Source organism: Schistocerca gregaria, chromosome 3 (genome assembly GCF_023897955.1).
Source record: "Schistocerca gregaria isolate iqSchGreg1 chromosome 3, iqSchGreg1.2, whole genome shotgun sequence".
Taxonomy (NCBI): Eukaryota; Metazoa; Arthropoda; class Insecta; order Orthoptera; family Acrididae; genus Schistocerca; species Schistocerca gregaria.
This window is the reverse complement of record NC_064922.1, coordinates 680,540,713-680,563,602: the sequence shown is the minus strand read 5'-3', so window position 1 is coordinate 680,563,602 and position 22,890 is coordinate 680,540,713. Positions and strand designations below refer to the sequence as shown.

At 40.0% G+C, this 22,890-nt stretch overlaps 1 protein-coding gene across 2 annotated transcripts in view; it reads right to left on the bottom strand.

Moving 5' to 3' along the window:
• The window catches only part of LOC126354004 (intermembrane lipid transfer protein VPS13D), a 488,122-nt gene that overhangs the window by 245,152 nt on the left and 220,080 nt on the right, over positions 1 to 22,890 (bottom strand). For both annotated transcript variants that reach the window (XM_050003313.1, XM_050003314.1), the window contains exons 32-33: positions 15,616 to 15,782; positions 5,418 to 5,613 (exon numbers count right to left, since the gene is read on the bottom strand). In XM_050003313.1, the coding sequence (XP_049859270.1) occupies positions 5,418 to 5,613; positions 15,616 to 15,782 (363 nt within the window). The remainder of the gene's footprint in view (positions 1 to 5,417; positions 5,614 to 15,615; positions 15,783 to 22,890) is intronic.

Below are 22,890 nucleotides of genomic sequence, written 5' to 3'. Positions count from 1 at the left end.
ACACCTGTTTCAAGAGTCAACAGCCTTCCCTGAGGGAAAGTTCAGAGCGTTCTTTTGCCCTAGGATGGGAAACTGTCCCACAGAACAAAAGAACCACAAGGTTAGTCACTGACTTGGAAAGAGAGAGAGAACAAGAAACCACCTGTATTAAAATCATAAAAACAAAAATATGATGGGTTCCTCAAACATGAAATCATCCAGAATAGTCCCTACACTGGACAAACTGTTCAACAAAACTTTTGGTACCTGTGAATGATTGGGCATTGAGTGTAAACTACCTAACGAACAAAACACCACAGAGAAACATTTTAACAAATTTTCTGATTATGAGAGACTGACAAAGCCACTCACCAGATTTAGAGTGACACATTTTTACCCAATTACTGATACTTTTATTTACAACTATAACTGCATTCACTCCTTGAGATTTGCATTTGTAGACACATGCATAGCAATGCAGCCTTCATTTCATCATTTTTCTGATGTGCGTCGAGGTTATTAATAGTTCTTGTTCTGATATTTCACCTAATGATCTTTCAGGCATTCTCAAGGTGAGTTGCTTGCAAGATTTTCAATCACTCTGCAAAATACTGTGGAGTAAAGATGCATTTTAGCCAGTTAATCATCTAAGGAAGAAATGAACATTATGGTTCCACTTTCTGTTGACAATGGTGTCATCAGAGACCAAGCCCACACTCAGATTGTTTCACGGATGGGAAAGGACATCACTGTGCCCTTTCGAATGAACCATCCCAGCATATTTAAGGAAATCATGGAAAAATGAAATCTTGATGGCCTGGCATGGCTTTGAATGACTGTCCTCCCAAATACGAGTCCAGTGTGCAACCACTGCACCACCTCACTCTATGTTAAATCACCCAACACAAGAGCTGCATTTACGGGATGAAATTCAAAATTTTTGGGACAGGTGCTGCCATCTAGAAAGTAGGAGTAGTAGGTCATTGCACCACCATGTGGTGAGAGCTGCATATCTGATAATTCAGAGAGTGGAGTGGCATTCAGTTGGGAGGATATGTTGCATGTTCACAGTGATTTCCGTAATACTCTGTGTTTGGTGTGTGGCAATTTTATGATGGATCTGTGAACAGAACAGCGCAGTGTATCAAATTCTGTGTGCAAATCTTTTGAAAGTGCTACGGAGACCCTTGCAATGATTCAACAAGTGTTTGGGGGACAGAGCATGAGCCTTACGCATGTGTTTGAGTGGCATGCTTAGTTCAGGGCCAGCCGTACAGATGTCGAAGATGGTGCTCACACTGGAAGGCCCGTTAGCCACATAATGCCAGACACAGTTTGCCAAACTTCAACAATTGGTTTGTGTGGATCGACGTCGAATCATTCAAGACCTTGCGGATGAAGTGGGTATTTGTTATGGGACATGCAACAAATGTTGACTGATGAATTGAGCATGCATCATGTCGCCGCAAAATTTGTGCCAAGGATCTTGACTGCTGATCAGAAGGTACAGCATTTTGAAGTGTGCATGGACCTTCATCAGACCGCATCTGATGGTCCAACCTTCTTGTCACGAGTTTTCACTAATAACGAGAGTTGGATTTACCTCTATGACCCAGAGACAAAGCAACAATGATCCCAGTGGAAAAGCCCATGCTCTCCAAGACCCAAAACAGGGAGTCAGGTGAAGAACAAAGTGAAGAGCATGATCATCATTTTCTTTGATACCAAGGGAATTGTGCACAAAGAATTTGTCCCACCCAACCAAACAGTGAAATCGTGCAGTGTGTACATGCGGATGGGAACTACTTTGAGGGGGATGGTGACCATTAGTCCAAAGGTTAGGTTTTCAACAGATGGCAGCACCAGTCCCAAAAATTTTGGACAGCACCTCATATTATGTACTGTGACCTCTTGACAAAGGAGCAAAGCAAGCAGTGGAAACATGGATTCACCACTGTCAGTACCAGTAAAGACCCAACTACTATCAGGCATGATGATGCTGAATGTTTTCAGACTGCCAACAGATTGTCAGATTATGCCTGTAAGAGGGGCAGACCATCCTAAAAGCATACTACTAAAATCTCCTGATGAGATTAAGGGAGTCTGTTAAGATGAGGCATTGCAGGAAGCTATCCAATGGGGTGCCAAACTTGAAAGAACGCAAAAGCCCCAAGATTGGTGAAGTTTTACAAAAGCTCAAAATTTAGCACAAACTTCAATGCAAGATGCTTTTAATAGTTTACACAACGAAACTCTGTCCTGAAATTTGGAAGAAAACTCAAAAACATTCTGGTGAAGTACACCAGTGGCAATACACAGTCAATATTTTCACTGCACAATAACAATGGTGATGTTATTGATGACAGCACCACTATAGCAGAATTACTAAACATGATTTTCCGAAATTCCTTAGCAAAAGAAGGTGAAATAAATACTCCAGAATTCAAATCAACAACAACTGTCAACATGAGTAACTTAGACATAGCTAATGTGAGGTCAGCCTGACTACAGCACCATGGGGAGGGGAGCTGGAACTATGGTATTGGTGTTCATTACAACATAGTCTGGAGACAGCAATTGGGTAACTTCACACAGGGAAGCATCACAGGGAAACTGGTGGATGGATGGCATGCGAAGAGTGTAGCCCAGGAATTTGGTATTGCTCACAGCATTTTGTTTGATTTGTGTCAGGAGTTATTGAAATCACAGGCACTGCCGTCTGAAGAACAGGTAGTGGTCAACCACTGTCGACTACAGCAGCAGATTACTGCTACATTGTCCAACCAACAAGAAGGGAACCAGATCAAACAGCAGGTGCAATTGCAACCACATTTAAGGGGCTGCACGGCACACAATCTCACCTCACAGTGGCACGGCAACTGCATGGGAGAAGTCTCTTTCCCCGACAACCAACATGTTGTGTTCTGTTGAGACACACACATTGGTGGTAATGTTTGCAATGGTACCAAGAGTACAGGGACTAGACAAAAGAGTACTGAGAACATATACTCTTCTCAAATACTGACTAAGCAATGATTCAGGACGTATCCTCATACGGCAAGTCATGGGAACACATAATCCGCCCAGCATTGTCAACCAAAATCATCTTCCTGCCGGTCCAAATGTTACGGTGAGGAGAGGCGTATTATTGCATAGGTATACTAGTTTTTAATAAGATGTATTCACTTTTTTACTTGTTTACTTTTTGGCCCTAGTGGGTAGTGAGCAATCTGTGAGAAGCCATAGTGTGGGAGAGAGGTGGTTGGGCAGGACTGGGTGGACAGGAGAGGTGTTGGCAATGATTTGTAAAGTTTAGGGGGAAAAAAGCACATGTATTAATTGCGGAGAGTAATGGGCCTCACTTTAGGTAACAGCTTTGGAGCCCCCAGACCATAACTCTGCTATTGGTTGTGGGTATGCTGGGGGTTGGGGGGGGGGGGGGGGGGGGCAGTAACTACTCATGAGAAAAGAATGAATACGTTTCCACATCATCAGCAAACGTTTTTTGCCATTATGTATACATACAAAGAACATTACAGGCAATGCACACACCCTTTTGGCACTACATCTGCAAATAATTAAAATTCTTGCATGCATATGCAATATTGTTAATTTTCAGTTATATAAGGGGCATTCAAATGAAACCCGGTCACTAGTATAAAGTAACAGTACTAATTTTATTACCTCAAAACTATAGTTATATACAGTACACACACTCAAAAATAGTCACCAAAATTGTTGGCAAACTTATCCCATTGCGACTTTAGCCCGTCGATTCCATCCTTGGAGAAGCTAGTAGGCTGCTCTCAGATCCAGGTCTGGGCCCAGACACACACTTTGTCGTCCACTGCGAATTGATGTCTGCGGATAGCTTGTTTTAGAGGTCCACACATGAAAGTCACACGGTCAAAGGTTGGGACTGTATGATGGATATTTCAGCATTTCCCATCAAAACTGCTGCAATGTCATCTTCACCACATTGGCCGTGTGTGGGTGGGCATTCTCATGCAGTATGACAATGCCATTGGACAACGGGCCCCGGCGTTATGACTTGGTGGCTCGTCTACGGTTCTGTAAAGTGGCTTGATAATGCTGGGCATTGATGGTGGTTCTCATTCCAGGAACTTGACAAGCAGTGGGCCCTTGTGGACAAAAAAGGAGGACATCATGACCTTACCAGAACTAGTGTGCATGGCCTTTGATTTCTTTGGAGGTGGTGGAGTCACATGTTTCCACTGCCTGCTCTGACAAATGCTTTCCGGTTCAAGCTGGTGACACAATGTTTTGTCACCTGTGACAATATGTGACAAAGTTATATTCCTCCTCATGATAATGTTGCACATGACTCAAAGACAGTACCATTAGAATATTGCTCTGTTCAGCAGTCAGTTGGTGAGGAACCCACTGTGCACAGATTTTTCAAAAGTTCAAATGTTGATGCATTATGGTGCAGGCGGTGCCCATGCTAATACCCAGTAACCGACGAATCTCATCCACAGTGATTCTGAAACTGTCCAAGACTAAAGAACTCACTTCTTCAACCGTTTCTAGTGTGATGACACGATGAGCCTGCCCAGGAGAACATCGTCTTCCAGTGACTCAAGGAATTGTTTCCTCCATTCCACAACACTTGAATGACTCGGACTGTACTTACCATACAGAGCCTTCATCCATGTATACATTTCATGGGCTCCAACTCCCTCCACAACCAAAAATCAAATCACTCCTCATTCTTCCTGCCTACTCGCCTGCATGTTCAGTAGTGAATGATAACTTACGTGACCACCTTCTCTTCAGCGTGAAAAAACACAGGCACTATGCAACATCAAACAGTTCACACACATCAATCTCTCTACCAATAGATGGCACCACCACACCCACAGTTACGTGGTGCCACCTTACGTGCAAGGCAAAGGTAGACGCACTCACCAGGTGTAATTTGAATGAACTTCATATTTTATTGTTGTATGACATGTTTCATATCATTATAAATTTAACTGTATATGGATAAACAATTATCATATTGTTGAACTGAAAGCTCTGTACAGTTGTATGATTTGGAGTGGTTAGAGGAAAGTTACTTATGGCAAACAGAGAAAAATCTCGGCAACAGTGAGTGATAATTTAATGTCACATCAATCTCTCCTTTTTTCACCACGGCTTTCACTGTCAAAGATATGATGATTTACAGAATCAGTGCTTCAATAATTAAAATTCCAGGATGGAAACTATGCACCATGAATTATTAATCAGCTACTTATTACAAATAAATAATTATAATAAAATACTGTTTTGGAATCCTCATCATGTGTAGGAACCCATTACAGAAACATGGAAACAGAGAGAGAAAAAAGATGGTTCACAGAAACGTACAAATGAGCAGCACATTCGGAAAGGCAGTGTTGGAATACATAAGAATTTTAGGTCACCAATCTTACCTTGGAAACGTGTGTCAATAAGCAGTATCTCCTGAGATGCAAGGTCAATGTCTTGGGAGCCATCATTCATCAGTTCCAGCAGTAATCTAGACTTAATGAAATTTATTCCAGCTAAAGGAATACCCTGTTGCCTTTGCAGTTGAAGAGTTACATTCTCCAGCTCCAACAGAATAGACAGCAGAGTTCTGTCTCCTTCCTTTAAAAAGAAGGACATTTTCAATTTTCTGACTTCACATTTAAACTTCTTAAAAAGTTACTTAGAATATCCTTTCAGTCAGAACATTACTTTAAAACAGCACACACTGCGTGTTGTGTAACAAAGGAAGTTAGGGAGTGATCCTATAAAACAGCATTGCATTAGTGAGAATATAATACTATATGTATGCAAACTGAAATGATGAATCAAAATCTGTACAGCTCAAATCAAATTTCAGGAGAGCAAACGAAAATTTTATATAAAATGCAAACTGATTACAACATTGTTTCCAACACTGTTGGACAGCTAGTGGTGTTGTGCCAATAGTCCTGCACATAATTTACTGTGTTACTGTATGAAGGAGTCGAAAATAAAGAAATTATATATCTTTACCATAAAGATGATATAGTAACTTGCAGACAGGCACAGCGAAAATACTTATAGATTAGATTTCAGCTAAAGTCTTCTTCAGAAAAGGAAACACACACACACACACACACACACACACACACACACACACACACACACACACACACACACACACACACAATGACCACCATCTCTAACAGTTTAGAACAGAATGCAGTCTGATACAGATCTCTCCCACTTCAGCAATATTCTAGGACAAGTGGCATGAGTGTTTCGTAAGCAGTCTCCTTTCTAAACTGACTGTGTTTTGCTAGTATTTTTCCAATGAAAGGAAGCCTGTTTCTGCCTTTTCCTATGACTGAGCCAAATGCTATTGTTCCATTTCATTACATAACAAACTGTTACAGTCAACTGTTTGCATGATTTCACTGATTCCAGTTGTGACTTACTGATATTGTAGTCATATGATACTATGCTTCTTTGTTTCATAAAGTGCACAACTTTACATTTATGACAATTTAAAGCACGTTCCAAATCTATACACTACTTAGAAATCTTATTAAGATCAGAATGACCATTTATCAGCTTTTTTTCAAATACGCTCCTGGAAATGGAAAAAAGAACACATTGACACCAGTGTGTCAGACCCACCATACTTGCTCCGGACACTGCGAGAGGGCTGTACAAGCAATGATCACACGCACGGCACAACGGACACACCAGGAACCGCGGTGTTGGCCGTCGAATGGCGCTAGCTGCGCAGCATTTGTGCACCGCCGCCGTCAGTGTCAGCCAGTTTGCCGTGGCATACGGAGCTCCATCGCAGTCTTTAACACTGGTAGCATGCCGCGACAGCGTGGATGTGAACCGTATGTGCAGTTGACGGACTTTGAGCGAGGACGTATAGTGGGCATGCGGGAGGCCGGGTGGACGTACCACCGAATTGCTCAACACGTGGGGCGTGAGGTCTCCACAGTACATCGATGTTGTCGCCAGTGGTCGGCGGAAGGAGCACATGCCCGTCGACCTGGGACCGGACCGCAGCGACGCACGGATGCACGCCAAGACCGTAGGATCCTACGCAGTGCCGTAGGGTACCGCACCGCCACTTCCCAGCAAATTAGGGACACTGTTGCTCCTGGGGTATCAGCGAGGACCATTCGCAACCGTCTCCATGAAGCTGGGCTACGGTCCCGCACACCGTTAGGTCATCTTCCGCTCACGCCCCAACATCGTGCAGCCCGCCTCCAGTGGTGTCGCGACAGGCGTGAATGGAGGGACGAATGGAGACGTGTCATCATCCGCGATGAGAGTCGCTTCTGCCTTGGTGCCAATGATGGTCGTATGAGTGTTTGGCGCCATGCAGGTGAGTGCCACAATCAGGACTGCATACGACTGAGGCACACAGGGCCAACACCCAGCATTTTGGTGTGGGGAGCGATCTCCTACACTGGCCGTACACCTCTGGTGAGGGGACACTGAATAGTGCACGGTACATCCAAACCGTCATCGAACCCATCGTTCTACCATTCCTAGACCGGCAAGGGAACTTGCTGTTCCAACAGGACAATGCACGTCGCATGTATCCCGTGCCACCCAACGTGCTCTAGAAGATGTAAGTCAACTACCCTGGCCAGCAAGATCTCCAGATCTGTCCCCCATTGAGCATGTTTGGGACTGGATGAAGCGTCGTCTCACGCGGTCTGCACATCCAGCACGAACGCTGGTCCAACTGAGGCGCCAGGTGGAAATGGTATGGCAAGCCGTTCCACAGGACTACATCCAGCATCTCTACGATCGTCTCCATGGGAGAATAGCAGCCTGCATTGCTGCAAAAGGTGGATATACACTGTACTAGTGCCGACATTGTGCATGCTCTGTTGCCTGTGTCTATGTGCCTGTGGTTCTGTCAGTGTGATCATGTGATGTATCTGACCCCAGGAATGTGTCAATAAAGTTTCCCCTTCCTGGGACAATGAATTCACGGTGTTCTTATTTCAGTTTCCAGGAGTGTAGTTCCTCATAACAGATTACTGCTTCAGATTTGAAGATGCTGATTGCAAGGCACTTAATTTAACAACATGAACAGCAAAGGTCCCAACACACTTCCATGGAGCACACCTTAGTTACTTCTGTATCTGTCAATGATTCTCAATCCAAGCTAACATTCTGTGTCCTCCCTACCAAGAAATCCTTAATCCAGTTACAAATTTCACTTAATATCCCACACGATAAAACTTCCCTTAATAAGTATAGATGTGGTGCTTAGTCAACTGCTTTTCAGATATTGAGAAATACAGCATTTAATTGACTGCTTCATCCATGGCTTTCAGGACACCATGAGCTTCATGTGACTGGTGTTTCTGGAATCCATGTAGTTGTCAGGGAGGAGGTGATTCTGTTCAAGATAACTCATTCCCATGGACCTGAAAATGTAGCAACTATTTTTGTCAAAATTAGCATTTGATAATGGCTCCTGTGTCATTGCTTGCTAAGGTTGGTAACATCATAAATGAGGCAGTTCAGGCTCAACCTCTACCAGTGCCTTAAACCACCTTAGATCAAAACACTTGCTGCCTGAAACTTCCATGTTACAGTGTCCGCATAATACCAAACAAACAACATAGCAAACAAATGTACATATTTCATTGTTCTAAGACACTAGGTCTCACGGCAGAGTCCTAAACTGCCACACACAGTGCGTATCAGGGCTGTTCAACCCACTCAGTCTTGTTGCACCGGAGCATAACTTACGCACACTGACGTATTGTTGCATTTATTCCTAGGTGTGCTCTTTATTTTGCAAACATGTTATTCCGTACATTCTATTGCCAAATTGGGCAATAGCAGTACCCAAAAGTTGGTTACCTTTTCTATATTTATATGCAGAAAATAAAGCTATTTCAAACATAGTTCGATAGTTCATCTGGATACAAGTCACTATTAAATTGCAATTATTTGGCATGTTCACAATTTGGGGCAGAATTCACATTTATATTTGAATTTATAGTGACTGCAAATTTTTTAGGTGCCTACTCATAATGTTTGAACTTGGGTTATGTTCTAAGATTATACAATAAATGGATGATAGTTTTGTGGATCAAATCTACTATCGTTCTCATAGAAAGGTATGAGCTGTGCTTTCTTCCAACTACAGGGTATGGTTTTCTGTTCAAGATATCTACAATGAATTATGGGTAAAAAGAGGGGTTAACTCAGCTCAAATTCAGTACAGAATCTGATCAGAATTCAATAGGGAACTACAGCTTTATTCAATTATATCAACTGCAGTTATTTATCAACAACTATATCACTAGTCTTTACAGTGGTGCAAGAATTAAATTGGGTAAATACCCATGGACATCTGAACGTGAAGTCCAGCAATTCTGCTTTTGCTTTGCTACCCTCAATTTCAGTTCCAAAGGTAACAATGAGGCTTTGAATGCAAACCTTGGTTCCACTAACAGTCCTTACATATGACCACAATTTCTTTTTGTTTTGTGGACATTCCTTCAATAATATTCTACTATCGTAGTCCCTGGTGGGTTTACACATTGCCCTCTTGACAATCAAATGTTTTTTATTCAGCATCTCTCCCTCTATTGCACTATGCTTTGTTTTACACCTACTATGCAATAGTCTCTGTTCTTCAGAAGTTTCGTTTGAGTAACTGTATAACATGAGCTGTTGTACAAGATACATATCTATCAAGTGCATGGAAAACTATTCTTCTAAACCTGAGCCCCAATTATTCCATGTGCTACTCTCCAGAGATACATGTTTCAAGTACCTTAACGAGATTCTACACTACTGCTTCTTTATCCAATATGCTGAGCATATAAATCCTTCTAGTTAGTATTGCTACTACTGTTTCTTTGTAGATGATACCAGTTTCAATGCTAACATACTCAAAGGGGTCTGTTTTATTTGTTGCTATTAGATCTAATAAATTTCCATCATGAGTGAGCTTCTGAACAATCTCTTCTACGTAGTTCACAGAGAAGGTATTTAGTAATTTTTCTCATGTCTTGTCATAATTAGCACGTGTAGAACTGCAATTTTCCACAATGACTGTTGAATTATTAAAATCTCCTCCAATGCTGGCAGTGTGATGGGGGATCTTATGTACCACCAAACTTAGATTTTCTCCAAAGTTTTCTGTTATATCTAGAGGTGAATCTGCTGATTGACAGAAGGGTCAAATTTATGCCCATCCTTAATACCAAGTCTTGCATAGAAAATCTTGTGTGCAGTTTCAGTTTCTATCTTGGTGGATACGAGTTTCTTGTCTACTGCAACAAATACACCACATCCATTTTCCATTAGCACATCCTCTCGATACACTCAGATTTTCTGCAAAAATCTCCCTGCTATCAACTCCTAGTTTTTACCAGTTTTCTGTATATAGTACTACATGAGCTCCACTGCCTTTTAGGAGCACTTCAAACTGTGACACTTTTCTGTAAATGCTTTGCAGTTAATCACTAGCATTTTACTACTCTTGTGTGTAAGGGGAATTTCTTTAGAGCTTATACTGACACTTCCAGGTCTCCTACAGCAACTGTTACCTGAATGGAGTAGTATAATCTAAAAACGCTCTTGTGTATCCCCCCCCCCCGCACACACACACACACACACACACACACACACACACAGTCAGTCCGCTAAGTGGCTGGCAGCTTCTAATTTGTAGTATACACTTGACCCATTTAGGGGGACCCTGCAGTTCTCAGTCCTATGATAAATGTCCAGGTAGTTGCCCTATAGCTTGTCACATAACCGTCAATATTCCAGTTCAATCATTCCATTAGACTCAGAACCAGCAGCCCCATACTTAGTTCTAGCAACAATTCTGCAAATTGTGAGTTTCATAGGATATCCATCAGCACTGCTGTTATTCTCAACCTTTCTGGTTTCTTGAATGGAATGATTCAAATATGATCACTGAGCCCCAGTGACAGTATGTGCCACAATCTGCAGTTGGCTGCAGACTGTCCTCTCAATGGCTGCTGAAACAACATTTTCAATATGTTGAATGAGGCCCAGAGATACATACACTGAGTTCCCATAATGTCCGTCCCCATTCCTTGCTGCCATTTCTCCAAAGCCCCCATTTCCACCAAAGCAAACACAAGTGAACACCCAACAGCAAATGAGAATTCCCCTCTGGTGTCAATGCTAGGCTTGTCACAGTTTGTCATGCAAGGGTCACATTATCAGGTGTCCACTTGTGATCCACTGGTTGTCAGTTTTAGAACAAACCATCAAAGGAAGTGTGCGTCCTCTCCACTTCGGCACTGACTTCAGTGTGTTAAACAAAGCACACTCGCATTGCTGCAGGATGCTGCTTTTTGTGCACAAACTCTTTTTTGTTATTTAATGAAAGTGAATTTGTGATGATGGAGTGCACATATGATAATTTAATTCTGTTGATAGGAAAGTACAGATCCCACAGGCGATTGTGGGACCCTAGGGATCCACAGAATAAAGTACTTAACAAAAAAAATCTTGGTAATAAATTGCCAAAGTGCTTAAAATTCCAACAGAAATAATGAAGAAGAAAACAGTCTCCTTGCTATCCTTAATTGGAATGATATGAGCCTTCTGGGGGTTTATAAGGTTTAGCCACAGACACTGGAACTGCATCTGAGTAATAGCACTTAACAGAGATAAAATTACATACATTTTTGTGAATAATCTGAATGCTGCTGCTTTGTGGAAATGCAAGGGTATCATCTAATCTAAAGGAGAGTAAGACAAAACCTGGCAAAATCCAAATTAGTTCCATCCTAATGAAAGATAACTGAATATTTTAATCTGTCCAGTGACAGACATTGTGGCAAAATATTACCATTCAGACAAATTTTAATGGACCCTTTAGCAACCAAAATATTGGAATGGCACTGCTGTAATGTCCCAGCTTTCCAATAGTGATTATAATAACTTACTGTAAAAATTTTTGGTAATGGGTTGTGCTAATTACATTTGATTTATCTTTCAGTTAAAGAGCTCTTAAGGTTTTAAATTTATTTTAAAGCTTGTTGGTTGTCATGCCCACATAGAATGCAGCACAGTGGGCATGACGACCGACAAGCTGTCTGTTTGAATAAATGGCCACTGACAAACTGTGGTCAGGAAACAAGTGGACCACCCTGTTGCTAAGCAGGCTAGAACATGTATGGTGACCTTGAGTGTTAATGTACATTTGTTTGTGCAAGATGTGAGTGGTAAGAGTGAAGACTCTTGTTCAAAAACAAAAACCAGTTCAGCCAAAAAAAATGTGAACTTATTCCATCATAGATTAAATAAGGTGGAGTGGTACATCACAGTATTTCATGATTTGAAAATTTTTGCTACTTTCTTGGAAAACTTCCTACACATTTGTAATGAAACTTTCCCCCTTATTGCACATCATAAAAAAGTAGGAAATAAAGTAAAGTGGATTACTGAAGGAATAAAAATCTCTAATGCAAGAAAAAGATGGCTACATACGGAACTAAAACGTAACAGAGGTCCTGATTTTGTTATCTATGTAGAAAATTACAAAAATATTTCCAAAAAAGAATGTAAAGGCAGCCAAAGAACTGGGAAACAATAGATTTATATTGAATGGTGAAAACAAATCAAAGGCATTATGGTCAGTGATCAAAGCTGAAACAGGTGCCACAGGCCACGATATTCCTGAAATCAAGATACAGGATAAAACTATTGTAAATCTTCCTCAAATTTCTGAATTATTTAATGAATTCTTTATAAATGTAAACAAATCAAGCATCAATGTAAAAGTTACCAAAAACAAGGTAAATTTCTTGAACAGTGAGAAACTTGAAGATGAATTTTTAGTAAATTTACCAAACCTACTGTAAAAGATGTAGAAAATGTGATACTATCACTAAAAAGTAGAACTTCAGCAGGATGGAATGGGATACCAACAAACGTGTTAAAAACAGTCACTAAAATAACTGCGCAGCCACTAACTACAATAGTTAACCAGTCCCTTCAAGAAGGTTATTTTCCAGACACACTGAAGTACACAGTAGTCCAGCCACTATTCAAAAAAGGCACAAAAGAACACGTGGGAAACTATCGCCCCGTCTCTCTTCTTCCATCACTATCAAAAATATTTGAAAAAGTCGGCACCATACAAATTTGAAATTTCATAGAAAAATTTAAAATAATTTTAAAAAATCTGTATGCATTTCAAACAGGCAAAAACCACAGTATCGGCTATAAATCATTTTGTTGATAAAATTAGCTTCTCTCTAGACAATTCAATGGAAGCCATAGGAATTTTTTTTGACCTATCAAAGGCCTCTGATAGTCCGAATCACTTTTTGCACCTCTGTAAACTGGAAAAGTATGGAATTAGGGGCATGGATTTAGAATGGTTTCAGTCTTATATAATCAACCAAAGAAAACAGTGGTTATGTCATCAGAGAGAGGAACTTACACTTACAAATGGAGAACCACTTCACAAGGAGTACCCCCAAGGTTCTATCTTAGGTCCCATTCTGTTTCTGTTTTATATAAATGATCTGTTACTTAATATTGAGTGTCACTCAGTTTTATTTGCAGATGATCATCTATAATCAGTGAAAGTAACAGTACTGATCAAATTCCACAAACTGTATTAAATGGTTTAATTTAAATGGGTTAAAATTAAAAATGGAAAAGACTCGGTTAATGCAGCTTAAAATAAAACAAGCAAAATTAAATGATATTCAGGTCAGTCACAGAAACCAGGATTTGCAGGATGCTGAGCTGCATGAAATTCCTAGGAACACGACTTGATAAAAATAGTCAGTACCTTGCAAATAAATTAAATATCCTAGCATTTGCAGTGAGGATATTGTACAATTCTACCAGTATGGGCATAAGAAAAGTAGAACACCACAGCTACTCTGAGTCAGTAATAAGGTATGGAATTGTATTCTAGGGTTACTCAAACCATGTGTGTCAAATACTAAAACTTCAGAAAACCATCATTAGAAGTATGCACAATGTGTGGCAAAGAAAATCATGTCACATACTTCTAAAAAATCTAACAATATTAAGTGTTCCCTCACTATACATATATGAGATTATTATCTTTGAACACAGTAACCCTGATTTATTTATAGCAAATCCTTTTCAACACGATTACAACATCAGAAATGAAAATAATTTTACGTTTCCCACCCACCGTTTCAACTTTATGCTCAAACTTCACATTAAATGGTTATGAAAATTTATAGCAAAGTGAAAAGAAGAGAACTGTTCAACATAAATTTAGAAACACTGAAAAATCCTTATATGAGAAACTAATGCAGAAATGTTACTATTCAATAGAAGAACTCATAATTGACAACCTGAAATTTTGAACAGGAGGGAGAAAGTATTTAGGGCTGTTAATTTTTAAAAGTTTGTTGCTTTTGAAGAAACATTATTAACTGGTTCTGAGTACTATGGGACTTAACTTCTGAGGTCATAAGTCCCCTGGAACTTAGAACTACTTAAACCTAACCAACCTAAGGACATCACACATATCCATGCCCGAGGCAGGATTCAAACCTGCTACCGTAGCTGTCGCACAGTTTCAGACTGAAGCGCCTAGAACCAGTCAGTCACTCAAGCCGGAAATTATTAATTGCTTAATTAAGAACATTTTCAGTACCGTATATTATATTACCGAAACTATAAGGAAAATTGTAACCAGTTTTTGTGTTTTGATGAATTTCCAGTACATTAAGTCAATGGCTTGAAATTGCATGTTATGAGACAATAAACTTCTGTTCTATACTATAGTGATGGCTTGACCAATTAGACTGGAGTATCTGCCCAAACAATCGCTTAATGTCAAGCACGCTTAAGCTTTAACATCAATATAAAAGCAGAAGAGCTCTTTTACTCAAAGATAAATAAGCTACAATCAGCACATCTCATTACCAAAAAATTTTACTATCATAATCACCAATGAAAAGCTGGGACACTACAGCAGTGTCATTCCAATAGTTTGGTTGCTATGGAGTCCACAAAAAGTTGTCTGAATGATAATATTATGACACAATGGCTGTCACTGGATAGATTAAAATATTCAGTTATCTTTCATTAGGATGGAACTAATTTGAATTTTGCCAGCTTTTGTCTTACTCTCCTTTAGATGATAACCTTGGCATTTCCACAAAGCAACAGCATTAAGATTATCCACTAAAATATATTCAAGTTTGTCTGTGTTAAGTGCTGTTATTCAGTTCAAGTGTGTGTGGCTAATAACATTATGGATCTCCAGAAGGCTCGTATCATTGCAATTAATGGCAACAGTGTCAACGCCTGTTTCAGTGTGGACTTTAATTATTTTTCATAATTCTTTGTCACATTTCTTGTTTTTCCACTGTTAATTTCATGTCATGATTCACAACATGCTCTCACATGTCAACCTAACACTTATTTTGTTGGAAAACACCTATTTTATTTCAAAAGGTATATGTTATTTCTCAAGAAATTGATCAATAAAAGTACACTATAAACCTGACATATATCTTCATAACAACTGTTAGAAATGTGAAAATAATTATTTTCTATATAGATTCTGACATTTTACACGAGATAATTAGCATTAAATATTTCATTACTCTATTAAGAATTTGTTTTTACCTGGGAATATGATCTTGATGCATCAGGACTGCTTGAGTAATAAACCAGAAGATCTTCTACATTTTCTCCAATATTGTAAGTGAGAAGCCCACGAATCAGTTTGTACTGAGCCAAATCTACTGCAGCATGTACTGCTGATAATTTTCCATTAACACTCATGTCCGGTACTGCAATGAAAGAATAAAATGATCATAAAATTGTTCAGTTAAGAACTACTATTCAATCAGATGCAAAAAATGCAATTACATACACAAAGTGCCTAATGTCGACAGTCTTGCAATGTTATACTGGGAATTTAATCTATTCCTGTACAACAACACGAAGCGCATAAAACATATGCATATGGTATGAAGAAAAATATGAGACAAATTACTTTCTCTGTGAGCATTATGTGTGTTACAACAAAAATTGGCACCCAGACTATGAACATTTGGGATCCCATCATTAAGGAAACAGTGGAAATATAATTTTCTGAAGACTTCAATTCGGACAGTGGTTTCCAGCTGGACACTATAAGGACTTTGTCAATGGGGAAACTTTGTACTTTTATGGAATGAAATAAAAAAGGATGCCTAAAGTAAGCACAAATTTGCATCAGAAGTGCATCCCTTCAATTAACATATGTGTAATGACTCCTAAGCACACCACACATGCATCAGCTGGATCTTAAACAGCTCAGTATTCCATAACCAGTATACAACCAAAGATGATTTCAAGTCTCTGCGCCAAAATATTGTTGCAGCATGTTACTGACATCTAGCAAGTCTCCCAAAATTTCTTAAAACAATGTATCCACACAGAAAGTTTTCAATGTCATATGTGTATTATTGTTGTTTTGTGACGAAAAAAATGAGATGCCTCCTAATAATGTGTCGGACCTCCTTTTGCTTGGCATAGTGCAGCAACTCGATGTGTCGTGGACTCACAACTCGATGTGTCATGGACTCAACAAGTCACTGGAAGTCTTGTGGAGAAACACTGGGCCATGCTGCCTCTGTAGCCATCCATTATTATGAAAGTGTTGCCAGTGCATGATTTTGTGTGCAAACTGATCTCTTGATTATGTCTCATAAATGTTTGATGGGATATGTGTCTGGTGATCTGGACAGCCAAAACATTCACTCGAATTGTCCTGAATGATCTTCAAAACAATTATGAACAATTTTGAGCCCATATATAGCACACTGTCATCCACAAAAATTCAATTGTTGTTGGGGAACATGAAGCTCATGAATGGCTGCATATGGTCCCCAAGTAGCAGAACATAGCTATTTGCAGCCAATTGTTCATTTGGATCGGAGGACCAGTATGTAAACACAGCCACGCCACTATGAAGCCACCACCAGCTTGCACATTACCTTGTTGACAACTGGGGTCCAGCACTTTGTGGGACCTGCATCACACTCAAATCCTACCATTAGCTCTCACCAACTGAAATTAGGACTGATCCAACCAGGGCACAGTTTTCCAGTCATCTAGGGTCCAACCGATATGGTCACTAGCCCAGGAGAGGCACTGCAGATGACATTGTGCTGTAAGAAAAGGCACTTGCAGAAGTTGTCTGCTGCCCCAGCCCATTAACACCAAATTTTGCTGCACTGTCCTAACTTACATCTTCATTATACGTTTCACATTGATTTCTACAGTTATTGCACGCTGTATTACTTGTGTGTTAGCACTAACAACTCTATGATCTTGGTTGTTAAACGAAGGCCGTCACCAATGTGTTGTTCGTTGTGAGAGGTAATTCCTGAAATTTGGTATTCACAGCACATTCTTGATACTGTGGATCGCAAGTGTTGAATTCCGTAACAATTTCCAAAACGGAATGTCCCACGCTTTTAGCTTGAACTACCGTTCTACATTCGAAGTCTGTTAATTCACATCGTGCGGCCATAATTACATCAGGAACCTTTTCACGTGAATCACCTGGGTACAAATGATAGCTCCTCCAATGCTCTGCCCTTTTATACCTTGTTTATGCAATACTACTGCAATCTTTATACATGCATATTGCTATCTCATGACTTTTGTAACCTCAGTGTGTAATGGAATGAGTAAATGCAACCACTCTACTCACTGTGTAGTTAAGGAAAAAGAGTGGTGAACAGACATATAAACTGGACTTGAAATGTTGCTGAGCTTTGAGACAATGTTCTGCTTCAGAGCTAATTATTATGAAACACACATACACAGCTACTTTGTCTTGGTCCTGCACCCACACTGGGATGCAAGGTTGTATGAGGTGGAGTGGGTGAGAGGAGCAGTGAGACGTGGTGGGGAATGATGGTCTGGAGGGAAAGGGTGGTGGACAGCTGGGAGAAAGTAGCAAAGAGGGAACAAGATGTAATGCAGGCAATGCAACACTACTGATATCATCCTGGTACAGACAGGTGAAGTTTTACGTGGTACACAATAAATCAAAGGAGTGCGCTCAGAAGGGTGGAGTGGGATGCAATAATGAAAGAGGCAGATTAAGAGGAAAATGTGAGTGTAGATTAATGGGTTAAAGTCATGAGCAGAATTAAGACAGGGATGGATGTGAATATGGGACAGGGGCAAGTGGAGATTGAGGCCAAGAAAATTATAAGATTGAAGGATGTGTTGTAAATATGACAGCCATCTACATAATTCAGAGAATCTGTGATTGGGAGGAATGATTCAGATGGCACGGGTTGTGAGGCAACAACCATTCACGTTGAGCATATTGTGATCAGCAGCATATTCTGCCACTAGGTGGTCAACTTTGTTCTTGGTCACAGTTTGGCGGTTAGTATTCATTCAGATGGACAGCTGATTGGTGGTCATGTCTGAAGAAAAGGTTGCATGAATGTCACAGCAGAGTTGGTATTGGACGTGTCTGTTTCCACATATAGCCCTGGCAGTGTAGGACATACCCACGAAAGAACTTGAACAGAGTATGTTGGGTGGATGTGTCACATCTTTTGGATACGATGTGCAACAAACAGGTCTAGCTGGTCTGAAACACGTGTTCATGCAAGCACTGTACTTCTTGCTCTGATAACTGTCTTCAACTAACATAAAATATTTGAATGTACCTTTATTCTGACAAAGAGCAGGTAGCAAGTGTTGCTTCAGTTGCTCTGTTTCTCTGGTTCCAATGCATGTTTCTCCTTCAAGCATCTTTGTTTCCTTACCAAAAAGTAGAAGTGTTAAGGCATCAATATGCACACACAAATGATGGTATTAAATCTTACAGATCATTTACTTTAAGTTACAAAGGTTTTAATAATGGCCAGCATAACTTTTTGTTAGCATTCATAAATGGTTGATAACTGAGGAAAACTTTACAGGGTCACATATGGTTAGAACTGAGAACTGCCACATTGCTTTCAATTGCTGTCCACCTGTGGAGGATGATCAAATTATTATAGAGTTATTAAGAATTTCAACATAGCTGCCTTTCACACTGTAGCAAAAGCCACTATTGTAGCAGACATGAACTCTGGACCAGACTGAAGGTCTGCTGTTCACTGCCTACTATTGGGGAAAATCACCACTATTGTGAACTGCTGGGCAGTCCTGTGCTTGTGAGTGAGGCCCACATTGAAAGCCCCCTCACTAAAATCTCTTGCCTTGGCCTCTGCAGCCATACCAAACTTTTTTTGAGATAAAATGACACACCTATGTCTTTTTACTTCCATCATGGTATGTCATTCTACCACAGTTACAGCATTCCGTGCACACAGATACTCCTCATAAACACGTGCACCTATACACCCAGAAGTATGCTTGAAAGGTTTGGAAAGGTAGTGTTTGCTCACCTGTTGAGTAAAATATACCAGGTGGTCAAAAAGCCAGAATAAAGTTGAAAACTTAATAAACCACGGAATAATGTAGATAAAGAGGTAAAAAGTGACACACATGCGTGGAATGACATAGGGTTTTATTAGAACTAAAAAATATTGCTAGACGCGTGAAAGATCTCTTGCGCGCGTCATTTGGTGATGATCGTGTGCTCAGCCGCCATTTTCGTCATGCTTGGCCTCCCAGGTCCCCAGACCTCAGTCCGTTCGATTATTGGCTTTGGGGTTACCTGAAGTCGCAAGTGTATCGTGATCAACCGAGATCTCTAGGGATGCTGAAAGACAACATCCAACGCCAATGCCTCACCATGACTCCAGACATGCTTTACAGTCCTGTTCGCAACATTATTCCTCGACTACAGCTATTGTTGAGTAATGATTGTGGGCATATTGAGCATTTCCTGTAAAGAACATCATCTATGCTTTGTCTTACTGTGTTATGCTAATTATTGCTATTCCGATCAGATGAAGTGCCATCTGTCGGACATTTTGTGAACTTTTGTATTTTTTTGGTTCTAATAAAACCCTATGTCATTCCAAGCATGACCGTCAATTTGTACCTCTCTATCTACTACATTTTAAAACTTCTCTCTGACTAAGTCCTTGAGCATATGCATTATATTACAAGTCACACTTCTACACATAGAGAGATGTAAATAACAACAGAGTATGTGATTGTAATCACATGTAAGTTGTCAGAGCATTTAATCAATGTATGAGGGTTGACTGGAAAGTAATGCCTCCACCTTCGTAACTCTTCAGCAATTGGAAACATTGGTATGCCACACGTCCTGGCTTGTTCCATAGTCTCTTCTCTGCAGCTCCAGTTGGCAGGAAGCCTTAGCATTGAATGCTTGTGTTGTTACAATGTAAAGTATGGAACCCTGTGCAGATGGTCGGTCAATGTGATTTAAACAATGTGCAGTCATTGAATTCTTGGCAGCAGATGGTGTCACACCAAAGGAGATTCATCAGAGAATGAAAGCACTTTATGGTGATTGTGTTGATGTGCGTACTGTGCGTCGTTGGGCAAGTAAGTTTAAAGATGTTGAGGTGGGGACATCTTACCTGTGTGACAAACAATGGGTTGGACATCCTGTGACAGCAACCATCGAGTTTCACAAGCAAAATGTTGACTGATTGATTCAGGACGATCGTCGTATCACTCAGAGAGAAACTGCAAGCACAATCGGCATTTCACAAGAATGTGTGAGTCACATTATTGCTTTGCTTGGCTATTGGAAGATCTATGCATGATGGGTACCCCAGATGCTAACTCCTGAAATGAAAGTACACAGACCTGAAATGTGCCAGGGACTCCTCTCACGTTTCGAGAATGAAGGTGACGCCTTTCTCCATTCATTGTGACAGTAGATGAAATGTGGGTGCACCATTATGACCCAAAGACGGTACGTCAGTCTATGAAATCTCAACACAAAGACTCGCCCCAGAAAAATAAATTCAGTATGCAGACCTCAACTGCAAATATCATGGCCAGTGTTATGGGATGCAGATGGTGTTATAATTTCCTCAATCGTGGAACAACAATAAATTCAGAGCATTACATCACAACACTGCAAACTCTGAAACAAAGGCTAAAAAGGGTCGTAAAGGAAAAGGGAAATGTTTTCCCGCAGTATGACAATGCCAAACCACACACTTCACGTGCCACCACAGCAGAGCTTCAGAGACTGAATCTCACCACCGTACGACATCCTCCATACAGTCCAGATTTAGCACCATCTGATTTCCACCTATTCCTGATAATGAAAGACAATCTGCAAGGACATCATCATGCTTCTGATGAAGACGTTGAGAGAACTGTCAGACCATGGTTGCAGAAACAGAGCGCTTACTTCTTCCATGACAGCTTGTTCATCATTGGCAGAAATGTTCCATTGGCTGGTGATTATGGGGAAAAGTGAATACTGGTGATTAAAGACCACATTCTAAGGATTATTTCTGAATTTGATTTATTAAAATATTGACCTCGAAATATAATTAATGAACATGGAGGCATTACTTTTCATTCAGCTCTCATACAAAACAATCCATTCTTACTAAAGAATCTGGGGGCATTCAATGGAGCATCTAGAAAACAATTCACTATTCTGGTCTTACACAGTAAGAATCAACGATGAGAGAAAATTACGAATGTGTCACATTCACTGTTGTGGCATTACAGCATACATTTCTTCACATTCTTTCATAAACAGAAGTTTTATTTCTTTAACATTATTATGATAACCTATCCAAGGTTTTGCTATAACAAACAGCGCAAACAATGAAACATGTCAATGACGAAATGTTAAAATTGCCGTATCTGTGCATTCATGGTTTTATTGACATACAGGGGACAAAATAAATGTGCTTCATCACTTTCTGTCATTCCTCTTGCAGATATAGTTTGTGTGTGCACCTAAATGAAAGGCTGTTCATATTGTGCCATAAGTGCTTTGTTTCTTTTTATGAATGACACATCTACAGTGCCACTTTTGTTATCCTATTACTCTGTGTGTGTTGTCCTGGAATTGTACTCAGTTATCCTGTATTCACTAGGTTGTCTGATATTCCGCATTTTCACACACAATTCAAATGAAAACTTCATTTTAACTGTGCTAATTTTGCATGTATTAGTTGTGAATGTTCAACAGAAATGGGTTTGAAAACTCCAAAAATCGTACATTCTAGTGTATGTGGGCCAACTAAGTACCACTTCAGGACAACACATACGTAATACTAATATCACAAAATCGGCACAGAAGATGCTTCATAATTACAAAGATGTGAAAAACATATGGCACAAAAACAAACACACTTTCATATAGCTGTATAGACAGGACACGCCGTATCTCCAGAAAGACAAGCTTTCTTTTTTTCTATAATGGTTGTGGAGGTCTGGGTGCTGTTTCTCTTCATCCTGGCCACTTCAGAACAGGTTTTTGCCACTCCTAGATTCTTTTTGGTTTGTGGATCCAAGTTCTCGCAGAAATTTTATCCCATAAATATATCTCATCATAAGAATCACATCATTGGATAGATTCAAATTTATTCCAGGTCACTCCCAGCTTCCTCATGAGTAGGCATAGTGATTTAAATTACTTGAGCACAGAGAACAATAATTTGGAGTGACAGCCCTCAGTGAATTGTACTGTGAAGTCACTAACCCCTTTTCAGTAGCTCTCTGATCTGTCTATACCTATTTACTGCTTCATATTGCTTCTTTTTGTAATTACATTTCAATCAAAAACTACCTATATAAAAGTTGCAGAGGTAAATTTCAGCTTTCCTAAAATCATCTTGATCAGACCCTCCTGGAACTCTGTTGACCTCAGTTCGAAGGTTTGTAGTGCTTCAAGAACTTCAGCGTAAATTCCAGAACCACTCATCCTTTTACTATCTCGAACACACAATATTTTAAAAATAAGTGTGAGAGAACGTACATACT